Below are 26,259 nucleotides of genomic sequence, written 5' to 3'. Positions count from 1 at the left end.
AATAAACAGGCCTCTGTCATGGTAGTGCTCTAGCCACCCACAATCACTATGTTAATTTGTGTAGCTTTCATAGTGTTTTCGATGGACTTTTGCATTCGTTTTCTTGTTGAATACTCGCAACAACCTTATAAGGTAAGCAGTACGTATAGTGTGTCCCCATTTTTCAAGTAAGGAAACAAAGATGAAACCCAAATCTCTTTCTTCCCAGCCCAGGGCTCTCTGAGCTCTTTGCTGCTGCTGTATTCCCATTCATTTGCCATCATGCCAGACAGAACCTCGTGGCCTTTGGCAGCAATGCAGTCACCAAAGGGTGTCCCAAACCTTAGCATGGGACCAAATATTTTGTCATCAGTTCTTGGCCTTGGGAAGAGTTCTTGGCCTTGATTCATGAACATGTTTTTTAAGCCAGCAGTGGTGAGCCTGAGCTTCAGAGGACAGAGGAGTCAGCCCTGGGAGTGAGCTGCTGGACCCAGAGCCTACTCCAGTGAGCACCATTGCCCAGGAGCCGGTGAACAGGCAGGCGGGCAGGTGCTTCATGCCAAGTAGGCGGGGCCAGCAGGATGGCCTGGCCAGAGCCCGGGTGCCCACCAGGCCTGCACCTGCACAGGAGAGAGGCTCCATGGGGTAGAAGAACTTTCTGGAGCAGGTCTACTGCACTAATGTATTGTTTTCTCCCATGTGTACACACCTCACGAGTCTTTAGAATTATTTACATTGTGTGAAAAGAGCTTTGTCCCCCACCCCCCAGTGTTTTATGCCAGAGGAAGGCAGCTGAAACAATGGTATATTTTCCCTTCAGTGTGTGATCCCTCCTCAGTTCTCTTGTGGCCAAAACTCTGAATGGGCAGGAGTGTGTCTCTGGAGCTGGAGCTGCTCTGGACCCCCTGGCTTGTGGCCGGGTCCTTGGCTGCAAGATGCTGCAGATCCGCTGCGGAGCTGCCACGAGAGCCCCGGGGCCCTTGTGTGTCAGTGGGGACTTTGCCATCACATGTCCTGCCCTCGGCTGTGGGAAGTAGCCCTGCCCGTGGTTTTGTTTCCCAGTGCTGCTCCTGGCGTACATGAAAGGGAATGCCAACTTGTGCCGTGCCGTCGTCCGCTCGGGTGCTCGCCTGGGGGTGAACAACAACCAAGGGGTCAACATCTTCAACTACCAGGTTGCCACCAAGCAGCTGCTGTTTAGACTCTTAGGTGAGTGGCCCACTTTCTGCTCTTTCAGTGCAAGCGCAGTGACAGCATTGATTATCTGGACATACTGGTGACCTTGAAATCTCATAATGACTTGCTTCACTATCTGAACCAGCAGTTTTCCAGGCACCGTATGGTTTAGGACTTTGTGAATGCCATGAAGGGCCTTTGAGCAGGGGTGGGAGGGTCACTTTTGGCAGTTTGTTTACCGGGTGTCCCGCTTTGGGGCTCCCGTCAGTTTCCCACGTCCCTGGATCCTACCAGCAATCTGTCAGCTCCAGGCATTCCCCCTTCCCACAGCTCCTGACTGCGTGTGTGCACACCCTTTGTCCTTCAGCCGATGCCGGTTCTCTGCATCCTTCAGAATTGCCTTCTGGTTCAGCCCCACTGACTCTTCCTCCTCTGTGTTCCTTTTGTGGCGAGAGGAGAGTCACGCTTGATGATGTCATATTGCAAGTCTTTACTTGTCCCCATTGAGGTGGCGGAAAGACTCAGAATGCCTCAAGTGCCACTGTGCTGTCATCACCCACAGTGCAGATGGAACGGGGTTCTTAGCCCCATGGTATGTGCAGAGAAACGAGCTCGGACATACTTGGTAGCTGTGCGATCTTGACGTAGGTGACTTGCCCAAGGTCACAGAGCTGGTTTGTAGCAGAGCAGCGCCGAAGCACGGTGTTTCTGTATCTAGTCTACTATCTGCCGTGCTCTTGGTCGACCTTTTAGGAGCTCAGATCAGGAGCCCACACCATCTGCAGTGCTGGCATGTGGAAGGTGCTTGGTGACGATTGATTCCTCCCCGTGAGCTCAGTCTCCTTCTGTGCACGGAGCACTCAAAGCAGTGCCGGCGTGCGGTTAGAGAAATACTAGCGGCTGCTGCTGTCACCTACACTGGTAACTTGCAAGATAAATGCCCCACAGCTTCCACGGACGCGAAACTGAGCTCCTCTGCTGCTCTGCTTCTCTCTGATGTCTCTTCCCTGCCAGTGGTCCCACCTCAGACTCAGTCACTCTGTCCAGAAACCTGGGAATCACCTTCGTCTCCTTCCTGCTCCCTGCCTCCCTCTCAACCCCGACTTCTGTTTAGTCACCAGACCTGACGGATTCTGCCTGCTTCATTTCTCCTGTCTGATCCCTCCATCCCTGTTCCCCTTCCCATTGGGCCCCTGCCAGTCTTTCCAGCTGTTGGTCTGCCCTCTCCCTGCCATACCATCCCTGACTGCATGTGTTTCCCCCACAGACACTGTGCTGTTTCACTGCCTTAAGACCGTTTCCTTCTACCCCAGTCTGCCTGGCAAGCGCTGGTTCTCCGTATTTTCCTGTGTGACATTTTCTCTGACCCAATTAGAATATAGACAGCCCTCGGTCAGTTCCCGACCACCACAATAAAGTGAATATTGCAATAAACTAAGCCACACACATTTTTTTGGTTTCCCAATGCATATAAAAGTTCTGTTTACATTGTACTGTAGTCTATTGCATATGCAATAGCACTGTCTAAAAAACAATGTATATACCTCAATTGAAAAATACTTTATTGTTAAAAAATGCCAAAACAATTAAAATAGTAACATCAAAGGTCACTGATCACAGGTCATCATAACAAATATAATAATAACGAAAAAGTTTGACATTTTTGAGAATTACCAAAGTGTGACAGAGGCATGAAGAAAACGCTGTTGGAAAAATGGCACCGCTAGACTTGCTCAATGCAGGGTCGCCACAAACCTTCAATCTGTAAAAAGCACGATATCTACGAAGCGCAATAAAAGGAAGCGTGCCTATATGTTGCTTTCTTATCCTTCATGTCCCTCTGCGACGTGTTGCTTTATTTGCTGGGCCACTTCCCTGCTGCTTCTGAGCCCCGGGTCTGGCTGGGCGCAGCCGGTATCCGACAGCAGCTGGTCTTGTGCTGCGTTGCAGACATGCTGTCCAGGGAGCCTCCGTGGTGTGACGGCTCCAGCTGCTATGCGTGCGCCGCCAAGTTTGGAGTCACAACCCGCAAACATCACTGGTAAGACCGTCCCCGCCCGCCCCCCCCCCCCCCACCAATCACTTGCCAGAGGAATAAGGGGATTTCTGCTATGCCATTGCTGCTGCCTTGTCCCGTGATAAACCACGAACTTGCCAGGGCCCTGTGCTCTCCTGGGCAAAACTTGACCACATGGAGCAATGAGGTGACGGGACCCTGCACACTTCTGGTGATATACGGAGGCCAGCGGGCACTCAGACTGGTGGCTTTCCTGCTGAATGCTGGGGTTCACAGTGCTAGGTGGCCTGTCAGGCCTCCTGTCATCTTAGCCAGGCTTCCTGCTTGCAGTGAAGCTGAGTTGACCGCTGCGCTCCCAGGACGTGTGCTTCCCAGCCTGAGCGCAGGCCACTCTCCTGAGAACTGCGGAGCTGTTCCCATTACAGTGAGACTCTCCTTTGGCTCTTGCTGAGCCTTTCTTGAGCTTTAAAGAAAGAGGCTTCTCCAGGATCACTTTAACTTAATTGTTGGCTAGAATTTTGTTTTCATGGACTATAAATTATACATGCGTTGGTATGATTTGGCCGGCGAGGGGCAGAGCGGACCTCAGAGTGCCAGGTGTGGGCTTGCTCGTCCGATGGGGCACTGCCGTGCTGTGCTCGCGGGCCGGGCGGCAGTCTGCTCTCGAGAACCCCTCTCACACTTCCTTTCTTTGCTTCCCACAGTCGTCACTGCGGACGTCTTCTTTGCCATAAGTGCTCGACCAAGGAGATTCCTATTATAAAGTTTGATCTGAACAAGCCTGTGCGAGTTTGCAACATTTGCTTTGATGTCCTGACTTTGGGTGGGGTCTCGTAGTGAGCCCCCGGGAAGGTCCAGGCCACATCTTCGGTTGCCTCCCCAGCAGCTGCTCTGCTCACCAGCCTGACCGCCACCCCACCCCCCCCACCGCCCCCACCCCCCAGAGCAGGAGCTGGCAGTCGTCTTCTTGCGGCAATAGACTGGAACAATTAAGGACCATGGTGTGATAGATCCCATCTCAAATGATTCTGTATGATTGTCAGTTTATCAGACTATGATCAAGGTCACTAGATGTCTCACTGATTGGACCAGGCCTTTTAGCCTAAGTGGTAAATGTGATAGGAATTAGACCCCATTCTGCTAGCGATGTACAAGGATGCTTCAAAAACCATTTTCCCTTCCAGTAGCTTAGTGTCCATCTCAGAGCATTCATGAAGTCTTCCTGACTGGGCGGACTTCCTAGGCAGAGCCTAACCGTAGGAAGCTGGCATCTGGCTGCACAACAAGAGCTGGCTTTACTCTAGGGTAAGTGGCTGTGGACTTTTCTGCACAGTGTTTTCATAAAGGTAATAGGATCCTCTTGCCCTGAAATCTCGCTCTCTCTTTCTCTCTCTTTTTTTTTTTTTGGGAAAAGCTAAGCTGTATTTTTAGTGAACTACCCCTTTAAAAAAGGTGAAATCTTTCTAAGCAGGGTTCAAAGATGAGAGCTGAAAAATTGTGGCCTTAACAACTGAAAGCTTTACCAGTATTCATGCTACTCGGGTGTCAGGATTGCGGTGTGGCAGCTTGACACCTCCTAGCAGCCATCTTGTTCTCTCATCTTGCTGTGTCCTGTCTGTGGAGTCCTCAGTCACCTGCCACTAGGCAGTGGTGGAGAAAATGCACTTTTATTGTGCTGCACTTTTTATATAGCTGCATTATTGGTGATTCCAATTTAAAAATCCATATTCAAAAATACCCTCACACATCCGTGCATCAGTGATTCTAATGATCGGCTTTGACTGGACCTCAGCTCACACTAAGTCTTAAAGGGAAGACTCCTGCGGAGTGTCATTTGGAGCAGGAGAGTGACACGGGCCAAGTGAGGGGAAGGGGAATCTCCAGCCTCAGGCTGGCAGGTCCCATCTCCTTGACATGAGTGCTTCTTGCTGAAACTTTTCCAGTTATGTTGTGAGTGCTGTCCGTCCCAGGTCCCAGATCCCTGCCCCATAAGAGCCAACAGCCAAAGGCCCTGGCCAGGCGTGTGTGACCGCATCTTGGAAGGCTCGCTCGAGTTCTGAATGAGGCCCCCGGAGCCTACCAGGCCTTAGTCGCTGCTAGTACATGCATTAATCCTGAAGTGTTAAACTTCTTTTCTTTTGAAGGTTTGGCCAGTTTTTTAAAAAATGCACATTTGAAGAGAAACTTCTACCACTGCTTAAAAAAAAAAAAAACAAAACTCTGAGATGAACAATATGTGTTGTACAGCTATACTCAGAGATTAACAATCTCAATCATACATACTGTTTTTTCAGACATTTAACCACTACATTTTTTTGTATTAATGAAATATGGATATATGTGTAAAAGGGACTAAATATTTTTTTGCAGCAGCCTGTTGTTTTGTTTGGATAGTGGTATGTCCTCCATGTTGCTGTAGATTTATACATCCTACTGCCTAAATATGTGTGTAAAATGAGCTGATAAACCAGAGTGCTACTTTTTTTTTTTTTTTTTAACATTTCTGTGGATTTATAAGATATATATGCTTTCTGTGTTAATATGAGCTTGTGCACAGTGTTTCAAAGAAAAAATTAATTAGAAGAGTTCCCCTGTCCCCTAAAGTCTGTGACATATTTCATATAGAATTTTTATAGGAAAACAGCTAGTCTTGGCAAACACCTGACCACGTGAAGCATGTGGTCAGTTTCCATCTTCTGTTGCCTGAACAGGGCCTGAGGAAGTAGGCCTTAGTTAGGTGGCTTGATTCTTTAATTGGAAAGTAAGATAATTATGCTTCAGATGTGAATTGAGGTGGTCGGTACTTTTATACCTGTTCTTTTAACGTTCATGGTAGAGAGAGGAGGATGGGAATTCAGTCAGGGATGAGGTTGATTGTCCTGCCCCTGCCCTACTATACCAATTTCAATAACACTCTAATTTCACTTAAAAATCTTAAAATCATGTTTGAAACTGTTGAGTCAAGCTTCTTTTTCTTCACAGAGTCCAGGGATAGCAATGGTACCTAGCTGCCACAAGTTGGGGGAACATTTTGTGAGTTCTGCATTGGCTTCAGGGTGCATTCTTGTAGATCTAGAAAAAGCACCTTTCCACAGTCTTAGGCTCTCCCTGCCGTGCCGATGCGTACGGGGCTGTGTCTCAGGTCCCCTTGAGCGGTGGCTGACCTGGGGGGACTTGACATGCTCTCAGTCCCCTTTGCGCTCTCCAAGCCGTCAGACTTGGCTCTAGAACTGCCTGACTGTTCTTGTTGCATTTCAATCCACAGCTTACAGACTAATAGAAAAAACTCAATTTTATTCATTCAGAGAGTTGCCAACTGTGAATGAGTAGAGCAGGAAGAATAAACTTTACTGAAATATAATTTGCTGAATCAGTCAACGTTGTTACGCTAAATTAGCTTTTTAACTGCCTCATGCTCATCACCAGATTTATGATACAGTGTGTTCTTAACAGCCCTTTCTCTTTTTTTTTTTAAAAGCTGAAGGTACAAACCATGTGCTATATATATAAATGGAATGGCTAAAACTAACTTGCTATGATCCTCGAACACAGGAATTTCCCACAAACTTAAGTGCCTACACTTAGGACTTGTTAATTTTCAGTTATCTTTTTAGTGGCGTCTCACTGAATGATGTATTAGAATACGTGTTCCGTTTGGAGTTTGTTGCCTGTGCATTGTCAACCCCAGTTACCAACTTAGTCGAGGCTGGATTAGATTGTTCAGTTCACCTGCCATATTCTCTCCAGGAGTGGGGTCCACGTGACCACTAGTCCTCTACCTCAGAGCCCTGAGTTATTTGTGACCGCCCTGTTCAGCTTTCCTCTCTCCTCTCCCTGAATGGGGTCCCTGCATGGAACTCAGCGTGCTTGTGGGTTCACCACCACTCCCGGTTCATGTCTCCCACTTGTTGTATCGAATGGTATTGTGCTAATCTTATCTGTAGGCATGAAGTGGAGGAAATGCCTTGGGACAGGGGAAAACCTTGATCTCCATCTAGGTTTGTTTTTAATCTGGAGAAAAAAACCCTATTGAACTATGTAATGCTTAGATCTGAAAGGCAGACTAACTCCCCAGGTGACAGTAGCATGAGCAAGTAAATGTAATGCTTCCATGACAGCCCCGCGTGGAGCTTGCAGGTTGAGACTGAGAGAGAGCTCCAGAAACAAGCTTTCTTCCAGGACCTGGGACTGCTTCTCTCAGGACCAGGCCCAGGAGAGCTGGGCACCGGGCTGGCAAGACCAGCCCCTCCGAATCTGAAGCACCAAAGCTCCCCAGCCCTGCCGGGGAGAGGAGGAAGCCGAGGACGAATAACTTTCTAAAGGGTTTGGAAGCCACATTCTCATTTTGTGGAAGTAATTTAGTGAAGAGCTGATTATTTGACTAAACACTTATTAAATTTCCAGAAGTTATCATAGATGCCTTAAAGATTTTCTTTGGAAGATCATTGCCTGTACAGTTACTTTTTTGTGGGGCATAAATAATATATTAACCTGTTACAACCGACAACATTGGTTTTCTGTAGCTAGGGAGTCTTGAGTTGGCAGCCTGCTCAGCTTAATGACTTAATGTCCTTTTTTGGCAGATGTGTGGAGTTGGCTGTTACCATGACATACCTGTGTGCTATACCCAGGGGGAGGGCTGGGCCGAAACTGCAGGCACACATTTGGGTTGATCACCTTGGCTACCAAGCCATTCCGGGTGGTGCTCAGTGTGGGGCGAGAGCATCATATAGGACCATGGCGCTTAGCAGCATTGTTTGTTTGGAGTCCGTGTAATGGAATGTATTTTTCAAATATTGATATTTGCATTTTCTGTAACAATTCCTTATAAATAAAATGAGGTCAAATTGTACATTTAAAGTGGAAACCTTAATAACACATTTGTAGTTCCTTTTAATGCAAAAAGTACCAGTAAGCATTAAAAACAAACAAACAAAAATTTTAACACTCCTGCCATATGAATACGTTTCTTTTAACAACTATCCTCTAGGAAAATCTGAATTTCCAACACTTTTCAGAAACACATGGTTGACAGCAGTGAGAAAGCAGCTGTTTTAGGCATAATGACCAGCTGCCTGGACGTCCTGTGCTCTTGGCCCAGACTTCAGCTCATGGTGATGTGTGTGACCCCAGCTGCCCAGGCGCAGCCACCTGACCCCGCTGCAGCTCTCCCACGGACCCTGGAAATTCCCTCCCTGACTCCGTTATTTAGGAGCAACTCGAGAAGATCCCCCCATGGTGAGGTTTCTGCTGGCCTTGGTCTGAAGGGAGGACCAGTGCTGTGGGTTTCAGAGGAAACTAAGGAAAGTTTAGGGGTTTGCAAGTTAAAATCTAGTGATCCATAATCCCCCCATACAAACTGCACGAATCTAGTAGCTCACCTCGCCATCACACTTTCTTGAACTAGTGTTCTCCTTTCCCTTACCTGTTTTCCATTTTGCTCACTCCTGGTTCGGACCAGCTATGGTGACTGATAAAGCTCATTCTCTCGTGGCTTTACTCAGAGTTATTTAATAGGCACTGTTGGGGGCTTCCATGTAACAATCCCAAGTAATCCTAATAGCCGTCCCTGAGGAGAACACTGGTCATATTATGTCATAATATGTGAGTACAAACCGGCATGTTTCATAATTTCTGTGCCTTAATTTTTATGTCTGTAAAATAGAAGTGACCATGGTTCGTCCTAGCTCACAGGGTTGCCCTGAGGAAGGTGATGAGTAGTAAGTCATGTGTCCTTCCTCTCATGCAAGTACACGAATTCTGGTGTGCACAGCGAGGGTCCCCTCCAGTGCGGGCTGATGGGAGCAATGTCTGCTGCCTATTTGCAGGAATCTGGGGGCCCAGGCAATAGGAAGTGCTTTCGAGGATGGAAATTCAGATTTCCACAGATTTCTGAACAGATATCCCTAACCTGTCCGTAGGGTCTATCTTTTAGATCACAGTTTGTCCTGGAGCTGAGCAAGCTAGGGATGGCGGCAGTGGTCTGGTATGGGTCCCTTTGCAAGTTAAAGGGACTGAGCTGTGGCCACAAAATTCTGGGCTCTTCACTCTTAGTTCTGTGTTTCTAGAAAAACTGGAATCTCAGGATTAAAAGGCAGACGTTATAATTTCCTCTAGCATGTTAGAAGGCAGCTGCCCAGCCTTTGCTTTAACACTGCTCATGGTGTGGCAGAGAGGGAAGACCTGGGTATAAAGCTCAGCTCTGTCGTGTGATGACTGTTGTAACCATTAGATGTGGGGTGGGAGAATTTATGCCCCTTCTCTGGACCGTAAAAGACCCTCTCAAGGCTGGCATCGAGGTTCAGTGAGAACAGATAAAGCTCCCTCCCTGCTCAGCATGTTTGCCCAACATGTATTAGTTTTCTTCTCCACTTCCCTCTGTCAGCAAGTCTTAGCTGCCCGAGCTGAACTTTCTGTGGCTTCTATCAGGGAGGGACTACCTTCCTCCTCCATAGTCTTGCCCAGGAGGGAGGAAGGAGAGGCATTTCTCCAGTAACCACTAGCCTCTCATGGCTGAGCCTTTTGGATCATTAACATGACAACCTACTCTTGGCAAATCTTTTGAAGATTCACCCACTGCCCTGGTGTGAGGAGGCTCTTTACTATAAAGTAAGTGGTCGGCATCAAAAAGGAAATGAGTTCTCATTGAGCAAGGAAGTGGGCGGCCCGCAGAGGCTGGGTGAGTGTGCCCTGAAATGCGGGCTCAGGGGTCTTGCATCAGCCAGAGTTCAGGTCTGTACCTGGCTGGGATGACGCTAAGTGCCTTGTTTTGCTCTTTTTCTTTATCAGTTTGTTTTGGAAGGATCTAAACATCTCTGGACCTGGCCTCCACGCTGTCCCTGCATTCCTACCCCAGGAGTGGCCTCTGGCCGCTCTAACCAGGGCTTTACTCGGCTGTACTACAAGCTCCTTGAGGTCAGGAGCCTCGCTTCCCCCCAGCCCCGACCCCAGGGCACACAGATGCTTGGTAAATATTTGTCGAATAACTAAGGACTAAGGAGAGCAGTGGCAGTGACTAGTTCCCAGTTAGCCTGGGGTTGAGTCAGCAGGGATGCCTCAGGCACTGACCTCAAGGGCTGTGTGGAACTCAGAATAAGGTCCTAACTTAAGTTCGCCTCCTTATTTTCTCCTGCTCCAGGGAGGGCAGAGACGTACCAAACTATGGAGGCACGAAGATAGCACTGAATCAGGACAAGAACCTTGAGTTCTAGGCTCAGCTTCATCGCTATGTGCCTTTATTAAGTTCTTTGGGCCTTGGTTGCCTCATCTGCAAAAGAGAGCTAATTGTGCACACTTCCCGTCTCCTAGGTATGGTGGATATGGGGGTACAAAGCCAAGTGATCCTTGGTCCCTGTCTCAAAGAGAGTCTGCAGTCCAATGCGAGAGGCTGATAGGAAATTCATAGTTACGGGACACTGTGACATTTGTTATTTTAGAAGTGAACACAGTATTATTTTCCTAGAGGAAAGTGCATCTAAATCCACTGGTGGGCCAGTGGTTAATGAAGCCTCCCACTTGATTGAGCTAAGTTATTAAGAGGTAAGAGGTAGAAAAATTGAGAAGAAGACGTGTCATTCCAGGCAGAAGGGACAGCCTGGGTGAAGGTGTTGCAGGCATAAAGCAGCGAGGTGAAGGCTGGAGGGATCAGTGCACGTGGGAGGTGGTGGCAGAGATACAGAGGCTAAGAGGAGACGGACCCTAGAAGGGCCTCGTGCGCCGCTGAAGAGTTAGCAACTGATCCTTACAGATAAGGGAGCCACTGAAGAGGTTTAAACGGAGAATGCCCTGAACGTCACGGGGATGGCTTGGCAGCGTGGAGGATGGGCTGCAGGGAGTGCAGTTAGATCAGGTGAGAAAGGAAGGCCTCAGCCAGAGGAGGAGTACTGAACAGGTACGGGGGTGGGATTGCCAGCACCTGGAGACTGGTCGGGAGGAGGCGCTCAGGAGGGAAGGGGCTGGGGATGATGGCCAGGATTCTTACTTGGTGTGACTGGGAGCTTTAAGATGGCGATGGTGGAACCATCCAGGGGAACTAGAAGAATCACCAGGGAGAAGATGAAGACTAAATGCCAGAACTGTGGAGTCTGCGGTGCCTGCAGAAATGGTCAGGAAAGCCGCCTGGACGAGATGACAGGCTTGGCAGCTGACGCAGGAGTGAGAGGAGCTGGTGGGAAGGCGTGTGGAGGAGAGGCTTCCCAGGAGGCTGGAAGGAACCCCCGAGGGAGATAAGGGAAATGAGGAAAAAGCCAAGGGAGGCTTTCACGAGGGCCCTCAAATGTGACCGGTCCAGGTAGGTAATAATTGAATGTGGCCGTGGGTTTGCCAGTACAGAATTTATCCTGCTGTGGAGCAGGGAAGGGCGAAGCTGGGCGACTGTGTTGCAAGCAAATGGGGGCTGAGGAGCAAAGGCTGAGCACATGCAGCGTTTTCCAAAGCTTTGCTGGGACGGGAAGTAGGGACAGGGCCTCAGAAGGATGGGGCAGGAGGGAAGGGAAGTGAGCTGTTGAATGCAGACTTAGAGGGAAGAGCCAGGAGGCAGGAAGAGGTTAAAGGTACTGGAAAGGCAGGTGAGGAAGATCCTGGGTGGCAGAAGAGCAGCTGTGGCCAAAGGGCAGCGAGCCACGCCAGTTCAGGGCAGGCAGCCTCCGTTTTCTAGTCCGTGAATCTGGAAAGCTATTAAGTGAGATTAATGATAAAGGAGAGGAAAAACGACCAAAAAGGGAGGACAGAGAATGTTTAGATTAACAGCTGAGGGGATTGGGAGAAGTTGAGGTGAAGGCGCAGATGGGGAGACCATGCACCTGTAATCGCTCCAGATTCGTTTCCTTACCTGTAAGGTAGGACCTCCTTGCCCCCATGAGCTTAACTAGAATCCAGGAGGTAATGGGTATGAACTTGGTCCAGTGTGGGAGATTACAGATGACCCTGGACACACCACCCACTGTTGAGGCTGTTTGTATTGGCACTTGCAGCCTTGCCCAAACTTTGATGTTGCGCTAGCCAGTGTCCGTGTTAGAGCTGTGAAACTACCTTTTGCTCAAAATGCAGACTTCTCCCTTTGAAAACACACCACCCCTAATTTTAAGTGTTTGAAAGAGAAACAGTACCCTTGCTTTAAATTGTTGCTTTGTTCAGAGGCATCTGGATTTGCTGCATCCCTATAAGCAAAAACTTTTCCATTTCCAGAATTAGCCCATCCTGTTTTAATTGTCACCTCTCACTCACTATATTGGTCCAGCTCGAATTAACTCAATGTGGCTTTTGGTTGTATTGATAAATTCAAGTTTGCCTTAGGACAGAGGTCTTACTTTTAAGAAAGGTCGTAAAAGTCAGGGCTCACATTAGCAAGTGGGGAACCGGAACAGGGTTGTGTTGATACTGTTAGTTCATACGGCTTTTCTGGATGTGTCTACTTGTTTCTGAGTTGTAAGGGAATGATGTAGCCCCCGATGTCCTGACCAGGGTGGGAGTTACAAGCAGGGCCCAGGCCGGCAGCTGATCTGGGCAGCCTGGGAGTCCGTGGGAAGGAAGCTGTTGGAGCTCAGAGCCCTTCTGCGTGTCTGTCCAGTTAGTTTTGAGTTGGTCAAATTTGTGCCCATTAATACCTGCGAACTCCAAAGGATGATGGTGAGGAGATCTAGGGGAACAGTGGCAAGAACAGGCCGACCAGTACTAGGCAGGTTGCCAGGCGCGGGCCTCAGTCACCAAAATGGTGAGCCCATGGGGAGGGGCATGAGTCCTGTCTGCAGAGCATGGCCCAGTCCTTCCAGGCCCTCTTGTTTCATGCAGGAGCCATCCTAGGGCACAGGAGTCAAGGGCCCATTAGGGAAAGGCAGGTGAGGGTTCCCTGTGGGTTATGGACATACAGGGTCCCGGCTCAGAGGGGGACACAGCATGTGATGGCTAGGGGTGGGCAGCCTGTGTATTCCTCCAAGTTGGGGTGGTCCAAGTCCCCACGATTTCTGTGCGTAGGGTCGTCCGGCGTCTGGTCACTAGGGGGGCCAGTTGTTCTCACACACACGCAGTGGGGCTCCTTGGCACCTGGCTTAAACAGCTTCCTGGGGACGCCAATCCAGTCTCTGCTCACACCTCCACTAAGGAGAGAAGGAAAGAGGGCTGCTTGAAGCATGAAGTCGTGAGTTTCTCTGGGAAGGGAGGAGAGGGAGAAGTGAGCCAGGCCTTGTGAAAAGTAGAAGCCGTTTCACTTGCCGCCTTGGTGTTTTCCCAAGGCGGCGGTCTGCAGTGCTCACCCGAACCTTCTTGCTCTCCCCCGAGGCCCTCCAGCTTCCCCTCCGAGGGCAGAGCCCGTCGTGCTTTCACTGCTGCTCCGGCCCCTGCCCTGTGCCTTCCTAGGAGGCGGCGCCACTTCCCTGCACTGGTGGCAACACCTGTGAAAGGCTTTCCCCCACTGGCCTCTGAGCGTCTCAAAAGCAGCGTCTGGCTTGAGAATCGCTATCCCAGAGCACGTGTATTTTGACAAAGTTCCCCTGGGTTAACAGTCAATTTATGGCCTCACTGAACAACACAGATGTGGTGACCTAGAAGATGGATTTGGGGGAGAGGCGGGAGGAACAGAAGGGAAGCCCGTTTACCTCCTCTGGGAGCACCAGAACCGGCTGCCCCTGGTTGAGCTCCACTCAGCATTGCATGGTGGAAACTTCTGCTTCTCTTTCAGTTCCTGTTTATTTGCCTCCACGCCTTTGGTGATCATGGCTTCTGCCTGGGTCAGTTCTGGAGTAGGTAGCCCATCCTCTCCGTAGAACCTTCCTGTCACCCTCCCTGTGGTGACAGGAAAGCTGACATCAGAGTAGCCGTGGGAGGGGGGGCAGGAACAGAGGCTTAGCTCCTGCAGAAGTCCTAGTAAAGCCGAGTCCCCAGGGCTTCCGCCTTCCACAGTAGCCTGCTGGCTGCTGATTTATTAAGAGCTGGTTGGAGGGACTTGTGTTGCCTTCTATCCCGATGTCTCTCAACATCTTATACGACTCTGGATAGACGCCTCCCTGTTCTAGATGTAGAGTCCTCCAGCACGGAAATTATAAAATCTTTCCCCTTCCGGACATCGGTTCCCTGAGAGTGGAACCACATATCACTCACTTTTCAATGTTCCACAGTGCTTGAGGTACACAGTAGGTGTTCAAGAAATGCTTGATGAATGAATGGCTTATTGCATAACATGTTTGTGGCTCATTTCTTCCCTACATTGAATTATTTTGTCTTATATGGATATAAATAAGTCATTCATTGAGTGTTCACTCAGCATCAGAAGCTCTGCTAGCACTTTACCAGTATTTTGTAATCCTCCTAATACCCGTTTGAGAGAGAAATCAGTGCTCCCGTGGTCCTAGGAGACGGGAGATTGAATAGCTGGGAAGTCTCTGCAGCTAGTAAGTGGGTCTGGCCCCGAGCTCATGCTCTCCCTTCCACTATTCTTTTCTGGCTCAGTCCTTCAGTGGACAAACTGAGTGGAAACTGGTTTCAGTTTAAAATCCCTGTCAGAATTTGTAAGGTCTAAGCTATGGCAGTGGTCAGCAAGTGGTCAGTGAGCCTGTAGGCCAGAGCCAAGAAGGGATCAGTTCTTAGATGCAGGGACTTTCATCTCCGAGTCCTGAAGTGCAAGTGGCTTTCACAGCAGCCCCTGTCACAGGGCAAGAGAAGCAGCAGAAAGCACTTCTAGAAGGTTTGCCCAAGTAGGAGGAGGTATCCATACATACCTGTCCCTGCTGTGTCTGTCCAATCTTCTCAGTCCCCGAGAACTGAGATTCCAGGGTACGTTCATGTACCCAAGATTCAGTTCATCTTCCCAAGTCCAACTCCCTATCCTGACCTTTCCAATTCTATTCTTACCACTTTGTTTTTTCGGCTGCTCCACGTGGCTCGCGGGATCTTAGCTCCCCAACCAGGGGTTGAACCCAGGCCCCCTGCAGTGGAAGCGCAGAGTCCTAACCACGGGACCGCCAGGGAAGTCCCTATTTTTATCACTTCTGCCTGTGTTCCCTGGCTTAGGAGCCTTGGATCTCTGACTCCTCCTTCACATCTAAATGTACACTTCCCTTCGTTCATGTCCAAACCATGAGCGAATCGTGTCGGTCCAACCTTTAAAAAACACCCTGATTCTGCCCATTCCTTTCCATTTCCACTGCTACCACCCTAATCCAGGCGATGGATTACGATAGTGGCCTCCCAGTGGTCTCTGCTTCAGCTCATGCCTTCCCACAGTTCTTTCTCTACGGAGTAGCTGGGTGACCTTTTAAAAACATAAATCGCACCTCCATGCCTGGTTTATACCCTCCTATGGCTTCCTAAAACATATGGATAAAACACAAACTTCTTATCAAAGGCCTCCAAGACAACCATCTGACTCGTGTTTGCGTCTTCAGCCTCTTCTTAAGCTGTTCCCTCCCTCACTGTAGGCTCCCTGACCATGCTTCGCTGCTCCCCACCTCGGGCACTCTGTTCCCTCAGCCTGAAATACTCTCTTCTCAGATCTCAGGATGGCTGGCTCCTTCTCACCTTCCAGGTCTCAGCTTAATTTTCATTTCCTCCAGGAGGCCTCCCCTGACCGGTCTGCTCTAAAGGTGTCACGCACATGCCCACACATGCATCACATTAGTTTTCGTTTACTCACAGTCCTACCTGGAATAGTCTCGTCACTTTACTAGTTTATGATCTCTCTCTCCCCGCCAGTGAGGCCCCAGCGCTCAAAGCTGCTTAGTGCAGAGCACTCACTTTGAACGCTTGTGAGAATAAGTGAAGGGGTCAGGGCCCAAATCCCAGGCCTGCAGTCTGTGAGTTGGCCTGGCACCGCGCTTTCTCCTATAGAGGGTCTCTGTATGCATGGTGACAAGCCTGTCCTGGTGGGTTTTAGACATGAGACCCAAAGAGAGGACAGCAGTAGTAGAGGCAACAGAGAAGGAGGTAGAAGCTGTGTCGTGAGAATGGCGGTCACCATTGGCCGGGTCTCCAGAACACAAAAATGACATCTCGTTTCCCCTCGAGGCCTGGCCATGTGGCTGCCAAGATGGCTTCCTGCTGTCGCCCTTCAGTGTGCACCCGTGTAATAAACCTTCATCTTCTGCCGCTCTGTCCTGAGGGTCTCTGGTGCCCTGAAGGAACCTAACACTGCCCTCCCCCTACAGAATGCGCTAACAGAGGACAGGGACTGCATTCAGCCCGTCTGTGGCCTCACGAGGACCAGAACCACAGCGTATCCACGGCAGACACTCGAGTATATCCTGACTTCAACTGCAGTCCTTCTGAGGCATTGCTGACCATGTGCCCCTCACTCCCCTACACGTGAACACTGTTCAACAAGACTAGTTCACTCATCTTACCAAACACATCAGTTTGCCCCTCAATATCAGTGTGATGTGTTTGGTCTGGCATCCTTTGCTGACACACAGGACTCCACTTTTATTCTTCTGTGTTGGGTTTTTTCCTTATTAACACAGTCATGTTTCAGCTTTGGTTTGGCAACTTTTTGGGGAAAAGGGAGAACCAAGCCTTCTGAAGGCCAGAAGGATAGAGGTCAGTTCCTTCAGTGGCAAACACAGTTGTGATCTGAGGAGTGGCCTGGTGCAGACTGGGTGAAAACAAAGTGCTGCAGGTTGGGGTGACAGGGGCCAACAGTGGTGGGTATGGAAGAGGGGGCACCGGAAACAGAACTTCAGATTCATGAAAAGAGCCTCGGCTAGTTGGATGTGGAGGGAGCAGAGGAGTTAGTGAAAATGCCAAGGTTCTCAGCAGAGGTAACCCAGGGAGTAATGACAGAAGCAGACATGCAGGGGCATTAGGGGCAGAGAAAGAACTTCCAATTTAGACCTGTTCCAGTGGTGAAGTGGCCCTGATGTTCCTCAGGAAATTAGCCGTGTCTAAGTGGGCTCCAGTGAGAGGTCAGGGCAGCAGTAGATGGAGAAAAGGGGCCCAACCATCCCAGATTTCAGTGTTTGTGAAGCAATCTACTGTTTCGTGTCTAACATTTCTTTAGGACACCGTTAGGTATCTTCTCATTTAGGTAGCAAGTGCGGCGCTCCACACAACTGGCTTGAACAAGTGTTTGATGAGCATGACTTCCACCTGGGAGGGAGTTCGTTGAGGATGGGCACAGGTTAATGTCTGTCTCCTTCGGGGACGAAGTAAAAGGATATTTGTCAAAACCACTTGCAAACAGGCTTTGAGCCTCCCTGACTGTGTCTGAAGCCAGACGCCTGGAACACGGTGAGACGGGGAAGCTGCCCTCCTGGGCGGGTTGCTCAAGGGTGGCGCAGGCTGTGGGGCAGCAGAGGCCAAAGCCAGTGGTCGGGCAGTCCTCTCCCAGGAGCGAGAGCGAGGGAAACAGGGACCTCCCCAGCGGGCCCGTGGTTAGGACTCGGCGCCTTCACTGCCGAGGGCCTGGGTTGGATCCCCGGTCAGGGAACTGAGATCCCACAAGCCGTGGCACGGCCAAAAAAAAAAAAAAAAAAAAAAAAAAAAAAAAGTGATGGAAACAAGTGCCCCAGCCATTTCTTTCTGGGACATACCGCCACACTGACAGCCAGAGTTTAAGGTGAAAAATCCATGGGCATTTTTCAGATTTTAACCTTGAGTCCAATCCCCAAAGAATTCTAGCCCCTTAAAAAAACTGCAAGACAAACAAAACAAAACAAAAAAACAACTGCAAGACAACTAAATGAAATCTATGGAAATGACCTGTGGAATACTTACCGATGAATTCATAATTCTTCTCATAGAATGAAAGCCAACTTTGGAGTGTCAGCATCTCAGAAAATGACAGGTCAGATACATCATCCACAAGGCCTCCTTCAGAGTAGTCCCCGGTCACAAACGCTCTGGATGCGTCTCGGCCTGCAGGGGAGATGTTTCCAGTAGATTAACTTATAAATCACCAACACTGTAGCAACTCAAGAATCTGTTTTCTGAGAAACATCTCCCAAAAACCCTCACTCCCCAGCCCCCAGCAAAGCTGATCCCTCCTCCCCCTCGGTGACAGACGCTCCTGGATCTTGGACATGCTTTCTGGCATGCACCCTGTTCTTTCATTGGCTTTCAGCAACATTTCGCATGGTGGACCATGTCCCTTGGCTTCTGTGACACTATACTCTTGGTTTTCCTCCAACCCCTCTAGCTCATTTTCTACCAGTCTCAGACATCAATTCTTGTTCACCTCCTTTGCTCCATCCACACCCTCCACTTGACAGTCTCATCCACTCCCGTGGTTTCAAGTACCACCTCTATGCCAAAGATGCCAAATTTTTATGTTTAGCTCAGACTTCTCTTGAGCTCCAGACCTGTATATCCAGTTGTCTTCTCAACGTGCCTTAGATGACTTTCAGACATCACAAGTTCAAAATGTCCATACTGCATCCCCAGCCCCTGGAAACCTGCCTCTATTCTAGTACTCCCTGTCTCGGTTAATAACCACTTGCTCAGCCCAGAAATGTAGTCCTTGACTACTCTTTCATCCCTCACATCCAATCAGTCCCCAAGTCCTATACTTTCTTCCTAAATATCAGTCTGCCTGGCCCCATCTACTACTAAGCAAGCCCGGGCTGCCGTCATCTCTCATCTGAACTACTAGAGTAAGCTGCTAGGTCTCCCTGCATTCATTTGGTCCCCCGCTAATCTATTTTCCATACAACACTTAGGCTGATATTTTAAATAAGTCGATCATATCATCTCTTGCTTCAGAATCCTCAGGGGCTTCCTTTTGCCCTATGACAAGGTACATATTCCTTAACAGGCCATTCAAGGCTCTGCACCAGTCACCGCCAGCCTCACCTTGCCACTGTACTCCCCTCCTCACTCTCCTCCTCCCCCACTAGGCTAAGGCCTCTAGTAACACCAGTATGTTCTCCTTTTAACACTCATCACAAAAATAACTGATTAATTGCTTATGTGATAACTATTTAACGTCTGTCATTTCTACTAGTCTGCAAGTTTTATCAGGGAAAAGAACACACCAAACTTAAGAATCAGTTCCCCAGTGTCTGGTAGTGCCTGATCTTTAGTAAATTCTTTTTTTTTTTTTTTTAAGAAATTCACGTTCTTTTATTTATTTATTTATGACTGTGTTGAGTCTTTGTTTCTGTGCGAGGGCTTTCTCTAGTTGCGGCAAGTGGGGACCACTCTTCATCGCGGTGCGCGGGCCTCTCACCATCGCGGCCTCTCTTGTTGCGGAGCACAGGCTCCAGACGCGCAGGCTCAGTAATTGTGGCTCACGGGCCCAGTTGCTCCGTGGCATGTGGGATCTTCCCAGACCAGGGCTCGAACCCGTGTCCCCTGCATTGGCAGGCAGATTCTCAACCACTGCGCCACCAGGGAAGCCCTAAATTCTTAATAAATACATGACTGAATGAAACCTGTACATTTATAGTTAATTGATTTTCAATAAGGGTGCCAATTCAATGAGGGAAAGAATAGTCTTTACAACAAATGGTGCTGGGACAACTGAATAGAGACATGCAAAAGAATGAAATTGGACCCCTACCATATATAAAATTGACTCAAAATAAATCAATGACCTGAATATATGAGCTAAAAATATAAAACTCTTAGGAGAAAACATAGGTGTAAGTCTTTGTGACCTAGGATTAGGCAATGGTTTCTTAGCTAGGACACCAAAAGCATAAGCCACCAGAGAGAAAATAAATAGGATTTGGTCAGAAATTTTAAATTTTGTGCATTAAAGGACACTATCAAGAAAGTGAAGCCCTGAAACCATAAAACACCCAAGAGAAAACATAGGCAGCATGCTGTTGGGTTTTTTTTTGGCCGTGCTGTTTGTGGGATCTTAGTTCCCCAACCAGGGATCGAGCCCGGGCCCTCGGCAGTGAAACTGCAGAGTTCTAACTACTGGACTGCCAGGGAATTCCTGGCAGTATGCTCTTTGACATTGGTCTTGGCAATATTTTTGGGAATGTCTCCTCAGGCAAGGAAAACAAAAGCAAAAGTAAACAAATGAAACTACATCAAACTTAAAAGCTTTTGCACAGCAAAGGAAACTATCAACAAAACGAAAAGGCAAGGGAATTCCCTGGCGGTCCAGTGGTTAGGGCTCCGTGGTTCCACTGCAGGGGGCCAGGATTTGACCTCTGGTTGGGGAACTAAGATCCTGCAAGCTTCGAGGCGCAGCCAAAACAAACAAACAAACAGAAAACCCGAAAAGGCAGCCTACTGAATGGGAGAAGATATTTGCAAACGATATATCTGATAAAGGGTTACTATCTAAAATATACAAAGAACTCATACAACTCAACATCAACAGAACAAAACAAAACAGGGACTTCCCTGGTGGCATAGTGGTTAAGAGTCCTCCTGCTAATGCAGGGGACACAGGTTCGAGTCCTGGTCCGGGAAGATCCCACATGCCGTGGAGCACCTAAGCCCGTGTGCCACAACTACTGAGCCTGCGCTCTAGAGCCCGTGAGCCACAACTACTGAAGCCCATGTGCCTAGAGCCCGTGCTCCACAACAAGAGAAGCCACCGCAATGAGAAGCCCGCGCACTGCAACAAAGAGTAGCCCCTGCTCTCCGCAACTAGAGAAAGCCCGCGCACAGCAACGAAGACCCAACGCAGCCAAAAATTTAAAATTAATTAATTAATTAATTAAAAAACAAAACAAAAAAACCCAAGCAACCTGATTAAAAAATGGCAGAGGACCTGAATAGACATTTTTTTCCAAAGAAGCTATACAAATGGCCAACAGACAAGTGAAAAGATGCTCAGCATCACTAATCATTAGAGGAATGCAAATCAAAACCACAATGAGATATCACCTCACACCTGTCGGAATGGATATTATCAAAAAGACAACAAATAACAAGAGTTGGCGAGGATGTGGAGAAAAAGGAAACTTGTACACTGTTGGTGGGAATGTAAATTGGGGCGCTACTATGGAAAACACTATGGAGGTTCCTCAAAAAAATTAAAAATAGAACTACCATATGATCCGGCAATTCCACTCCTGGGTATTTATCCAAAGAAAACAAAAACACAAATTCAAAAAGAAATATGCACCCCTATGTTCACTGCAGCATTATTTACAATAGCCAATATATGGAAGCAACCTAAGTGTCCATAGATGGGTAAATGGATATACACATATACAGTGGAATATTAGCCATAAAAGCGAATGAAATCTTACCATTTGCGACAACATGGATGGACCTATAGGGTATTATGCTAAGTGAAGTAAGTCAGAGAAAGACAAATACCGTATAATTTCACTTATATGTGGAATCAAAAAAACATAACAAAACAGAAATAGACTCATAGATACAGAGAACAAACTTGTGGTTGCCCACAGGGAAGGAGGCAGGAGGTTGAATGAAATAGGTGAGGGAGATTACGAGGTACAAACTTCCAGTTATAAATAAGCATGGGGATACCGCATAGGGCATAGAGCCAATAATACTGTAATAACTTTGTATGGTGACAGATGGTCACTAGACCTATCGTGGTGATCATTTTGTAATATAAAAATATCGAATCACTATGGTGTACACCTGAAACTAACATAATATTGAGTCATTTATACTTCAAAAAAAAAAAAGTGAAAAGACAACCTGCAGAATGGGAGGAAATATTTGCAAATTATATATCTGATAAGGATCTAAGTGTCCAGAATATATGAAGAACTCATATATACAACTCAACAATAAAAAGACAACTCAATTTAAAAATGGACAAAGGATTTGAATAGACATTTCTCCAAGGAAGATATACAAATGGTCAACAAGCACATGAAAATATGCTCAACATCATTAGTTATCAGCAAGAAGCAAATAACCAAAACCACAATGAAATACCACTTCAAACCCATTAAAATGGCTATAATCAAAAAGAAAAAAAAAAGACAGTAACAAGTTTGCTGAGAATGTGAAGAAACTGGAACTCTAATACATTGATGATGGGCATGTAGGTTGGTGCAGCCACTTTAGGAAACAACGGGCAGTTTCGCAGAAAGTTAAACATAAGTTACCATATGACCCAGCAATTCCACTCCTAGGTATATACACAAGAGAACTGAAAACACATGTCCACAACAAAACTTGTACATAATGTTCATAGCAGCATTATTCATAATAAGCAAAAAGTGGAAACAACCCAAATATCCAAGAAATAATGAATAGATCAACAAAGTGTGGTATAGCTATACAATGGAATATTATTTGGTTCATAAAAAGGAATGGAGTCTTGACATGCTGATACATCATGAATGAACTTTGAAAACATTATGCTAAGTGAATGAAGCCAGACATAAAAGGCCACATGCATGACTCCATTTACATGAAATGCCCAGAAGAGGCAAATCTTTTGAGACAGAAAGTAGATACTGGTTGCCAGGGGCTAAGTAGTCGGAGGGGTTGGGGAATGACTCCTAATAGATATGGGGTTTCTTTTGGGGGTGATAAAAATGCTCTGGAATGAGATAATGGTGATACTTGCACAACTTTCTATGTTAAAAACCACTTGTACTCTTTAAAAGGGTGGATTTTATACCATCTGAATATCTTTTTAAAAAATAAAAATATTGACTGACTGAGTGAATAAGTGAACATACCTGCTTCCCTACTAGAGTGCATAGGTGTTGGGGAGCAATGTTATAATCTCTGATTCCTCAGCACGTGGTACAGGGCCAGCTACATGGCAGTGGTCAGTAAATGGATGGTGAATAAATATTGGGCACAAAGGAACTCAGTCAACAGTAGAGCACATTGCAAAAGAAAAATCACTCCAGAAATGGAGCGTTTTCTGCTCACACTTGTGCATACAGCCATGATGGCTGCATCAGAGTGCGGCAGGAGAGTGCACCAAAGTGTCCTCACCTGGCAGGTAAGTAAAACACTTGATTCCAGTTCTAGCTCTGCTTCTAACTCATTGTGTAGCCCTGGGTAAGTCCCTTCCCCTTCTGGACTGTTTGAGGAGCTCAGCAACACCAACTGAACTTAATTCCTTCTCTGTCAATGCTTCTATTTCTTAAAAGTTCTCCCTAAAGACAGGGAAGTGACTTGTATTTAAGTACCAGAGGCAGCTTCCCAGTTCTCCTGAGATAATGACAAGGGGGAAATGCTTATTTCATATCAGCTTAGTCACTGGCCGTAGGCTTGCTCGTCATTTTCTTTTTCTTTTTTAATCTAGGAGATAGTCATTCTTCTGGGCTGGTAAAACGACATCTCTAAAAGTAATAGGCTGGTGCTCCTAGTTCAAGTGCTGTCAGGACTTAGTTGTGAGGGCTTTAGGCAAATCACATCCTCCAATCCCCCAAGATATAAAATAGGGAGGACAGAATAATCCTCATTTGACAAATGTTCTTTGAGGCCTAACGTGCCAGCTTTGTTCTAAGTACTGAAGGACTGTAAATGGGGCCAGACTCCTTCCCTGTGCTCTAACCTGATAAACTTTTTTAAGGAAGGCAGACAAATGCATTTGTACTAGAAGCAAGAACGACTCAAACCAAATGTACTACTTTTAGGGGAAACCTGGAGTGGGGGGAAAGGAAGATCGCTTCCGATTGGGGCACATTGAAGAAATGGTTGGAATCATTTCCAACCATTTGGGGAACTCTTGAGGCCGGGGACAGGGCGTCACTCATCTCTGGGCCCTGAGAGCCACGCAGTGTGGCACAAAGCAGGTACTGGGGGCTTCTGCTGGCAGGTAAAGAGTAACTAGTAAGAGGCAAGAGATGTGTTTCTCCAGCCTAACTCAGGAAGAGTGGTGGGGAAAGACAAAGCAGAGGCCGGCAACAGTTGCCCACAGTCCTGCCCGAGTCAAAACAGACCAGAAGGATATGCAGCTGAGCCCGGTCCCCATGCTGGTCTGACGAATGTGGGGAGGAAAAGAGGAAATGAATAAACGAATGAATAAGTGAATGAATGAAGCGCAGGCGCCTACCGGCCCGCGTCGTAGCAGAAAAAGGCGTGAACCGCCCCGCTAATACCTGCGAAGCCGCTATAGTGGGCCCCAGGCTCGTAGTGCCTCCGGCCAGAGGACACATAGACGCGTCCGAGCAAGGCCAAGTAGAGGCCCGGGTCCCCAGGGCGGCCGCGATAGCGGGCCAGCTCCTCGGGTATGAAAAGGCGAAAGTCAGCGCGGGGACTCCACCAGCCCATCAGCCGTGCGGCCGCCGCCGCCGCCGCGGCCAGGCCCAGCCAGAGCCCACGCCTGCCGAGCCTCAGCATTTAGACAGCCGCACCGCCTCGGCTCCTCCGAGGTTGCTGCCTCTCTGTCCACAACTAAGATGGCGGAGAACCGGCCGCGACGTCACCGGCGCGACGCGCGCTCTCCTGTGTCCGCCTGTCACCAAGGGGACAACGGAGGGCTGAAAGGGGAAAGTCTGGCGAAAAGTTCACTCCCTGGCTCCAACTCTTTCTCGTACTTTTCCAGCATAGCTAGCGACTGTGGAGGGATACCGAGAAAGTGAGCAGCGGGAAGGCTTCCTGGCCGGCAGATTATCTGCCCCCAACAAAGACGGTGGCAAAGGAGGCCGCGGGATGACGTAGACGTAATGACAGACGCGCCGTCTTGGAAATCAGGTTGCCCTAGCTAGCTGTCTCACGACAGGTGGAGTCCGCTTGACGGCGCCTTTGCGACATCAATCCTCGCTTGTCGGCGAGGAAGCCGGAAGCCGCAGCCGCCGCCGTCCCTTCCCCGTCCCCGCCCGCCGGGTGCCGTCGGAGGTTGACAGGTCGTGGCGGGGAGGCGGCGGCGGCGGCGGCAGAGCCGGGCGCCCGAGACGGAGACCTCATGGGGAACGCTCCGAGTCACAGCAGTGAAGACGAGGCGGCAGCTGCCGGGGGCGAGGGCTGGGGTCCGCACCAGGACTGGGCCAAGGACTCGGGCACGACCCCCGGCCCGGGCCCCGCGGCTCCGGCGCTACCTCCCGCCGCAGCGCTACTGGAGCCGGCCCGACTGCGAGAGGCGGCGGCTGCGCTGCGGCCCGCGCCGCCCTGCGAGTCTCTGGTGTCCAGGCACCACGGCGCGCTTTTGCGCTGGCTGGAAGAGCGGCTGGGCCGCGGCGAAGAGTCCGTCACCCTGGAGCAGTTCGGGGAGCTGCTGGAGGCTCGTGGCGCCGGCTTCTCGGGCGAGCGGTTCGAGGAGGTCAGGGTTGACTGGCGACTGTGGGGCGGGGGCAGGGCGGTCGCCCCCAAGGGCGTGAAGAGGTGGGCGGTGGCTTTGGAGAGGCTGGGCAGGAACCCATAGGGTCTGCAGGTTCCCAGAATAGGACCATGAGTGTGCCGGGACTCACAGTGGGCGCTTCCAGCCTGTTCACTTCGGGAGGCGACTGTGAATCTCTTTAACCTTTATTAGAGGTGTGGAAATCCTAGACTAGGCCGTTCTTGCTCGGAAGTACTGGACAAGTGTAGATGTCTTTGCATGTTGCTGTAGTATAGACCTTTGTGCTGTTGCCTGACGCTGCATCAACTACCCTCTGGAGCTTCCCTATCATGCTCCAGAATGGTTTAAGGGAGATGTGCTCTAGGGATCAAGGGAGTGGCCATGAAAACCATTCTGTTTTATTGGCCAGTGGGTTTTCGCAGAGACCCTTCTGAATCCAGTGTGTGGGCCTGACGAATGTGGGAGGAGAATAACACATATTGGAAATTTTCGCATTCTGAAAGCCATTCTCATCATGCAGAAACTAGCTTTTCCAAAACACACATTTGTTTTAGAACTTTGAAAAGTCATATTTTCCACTCATTTAAACCTACCTAGAACCTAAAACTGATAGGCAAATACCAGGTTTCCTGTCACTACTTGTAATTATATGTAATAGTTTTGGGCATAATCACCAACATTGTCTCAGTTAAGTGATGAACAGCAAATTGATATGGCAACAAAATATTTTCCTAGAAAGGGATCTTAGAAATTATCTGTACTGCATTTTTCATTTTAGAGTTAAGAACTGATCCAGGATCACCCTGTGAATCATTGGCAAAACGGAGACCGTCACTCAGATCTCTTGGTTTTTTTGTTTGTTTTTCTTACATCACACTACCTCCTTCTTGGAGCCCTGTTTCTTTAACTCCACAATGTTATAACAAAAAGGTGCTTAATTTGTGAAAATGGGTAAACCATGTAGTATATTCAG

At 48.5% G+C, this 26,259-nt stretch overlaps 3 protein-coding genes across 9 annotated transcripts in view; 2 read left to right on the top strand and 1 right to left on the bottom strand.

The window, feature by feature from the left end:
• ANKFY1 (ankyrin repeat and FYVE domain containing 1) overlaps positions 1 to 8,024 on the top strand; it is an 80,437-nt gene extending 72,413 nt beyond the window's left edge. The window contains exons 23-25 of one of the 2 annotated variants that reach the window (XM_059908818.1): positions 1,042 to 1,188; positions 3,106 to 3,196; positions 3,877 to 8,024. In XM_059908818.1, the coding sequence (XP_059764801.1) occupies positions 1,042 to 1,188; positions 3,106 to 3,196; positions 3,877 to 4,009 (371 nt within the window). In that variant the 3' untranslated portion in view covers positions 4,010 to 8,024. Of the gene's footprint in view, positions 1 to 1,041; positions 1,189 to 2,422; positions 2,669 to 3,105; positions 3,197 to 3,876 lie in introns of those variants that run through there. The other variant, XM_059908819.1, reaches the window with a different exon arrangement.
• A 21-nt stretch (positions 8,025 to 8,045) lies between these two features.
• LOC132356081 (neuferricin) lies at positions 8,046 to 24,560 on the bottom strand. 2 transcript variants are annotated; one of them, XM_059908820.1, is made up of 4 exons: positions 24,109 to 24,560; positions 17,873 to 18,013; positions 13,765 to 13,951; positions 8,046 to 13,317 (listed from the first exon to the last, which is right to left on the bottom strand). In XM_059908820.1, exons 1-4 carry the CDS (start codon positions 24,347 to 24,349, stop codon positions 13,050 to 13,052), a joined length of 837 nt encoding a protein of 278 aa, XP_059764803.1. In that variant the 5' UTR covers positions 24,350 to 24,560; the 3' UTR covers positions 8,046 to 13,049. The 2 variants fall into 2 exon arrangements, with proteins under 2 accessions (XP_059764803.1, XP_059764804.1); XM_059908821.1 differs by having other exon boundaries at positions 8,046 to 13,266; positions 24,109 to 24,557.
• Positions 24,561 to 24,787: 227 nt separating this feature from the next.
• The window catches only part of ZZEF1 (zinc finger ZZ-type and EF-hand domain containing 1), a 115,844-nt gene continuing 114,372 nt past the window's right edge, over positions 24,788 to 26,259 (top strand). For all 5 annotated transcript variants that reach the window (XM_059908025.1, XM_059908027.1, XM_059908024.1 and 2 more), the window contains exon 1: positions 24,788 to 25,268. In XM_059908025.1, coding sequence (XP_059764008.1) covers positions 24,915 to 25,268 — 354 coding nt within the window. In that variant the 5' untranslated portion in view covers positions 24,788 to 24,914. The remainder of the gene's footprint in view (positions 25,269 to 26,259) is intronic.

Source organism: Balaenoptera ricei, chromosome 20 (assembly GCF_028023285.1).
Source record: "Balaenoptera ricei isolate mBalRic1 chromosome 20, mBalRic1.hap2, whole genome shotgun sequence".
Lineage (NCBI taxonomy): Eukaryota > Metazoa > Chordata > Mammalia > Artiodactyla > Balaenopteridae > Balaenoptera > Balaenoptera ricei.
The sequence above is the reverse complement of the archived record's forward strand: the minus strand, read 5'-3'. Positions and strand labels throughout refer to the sequence as shown.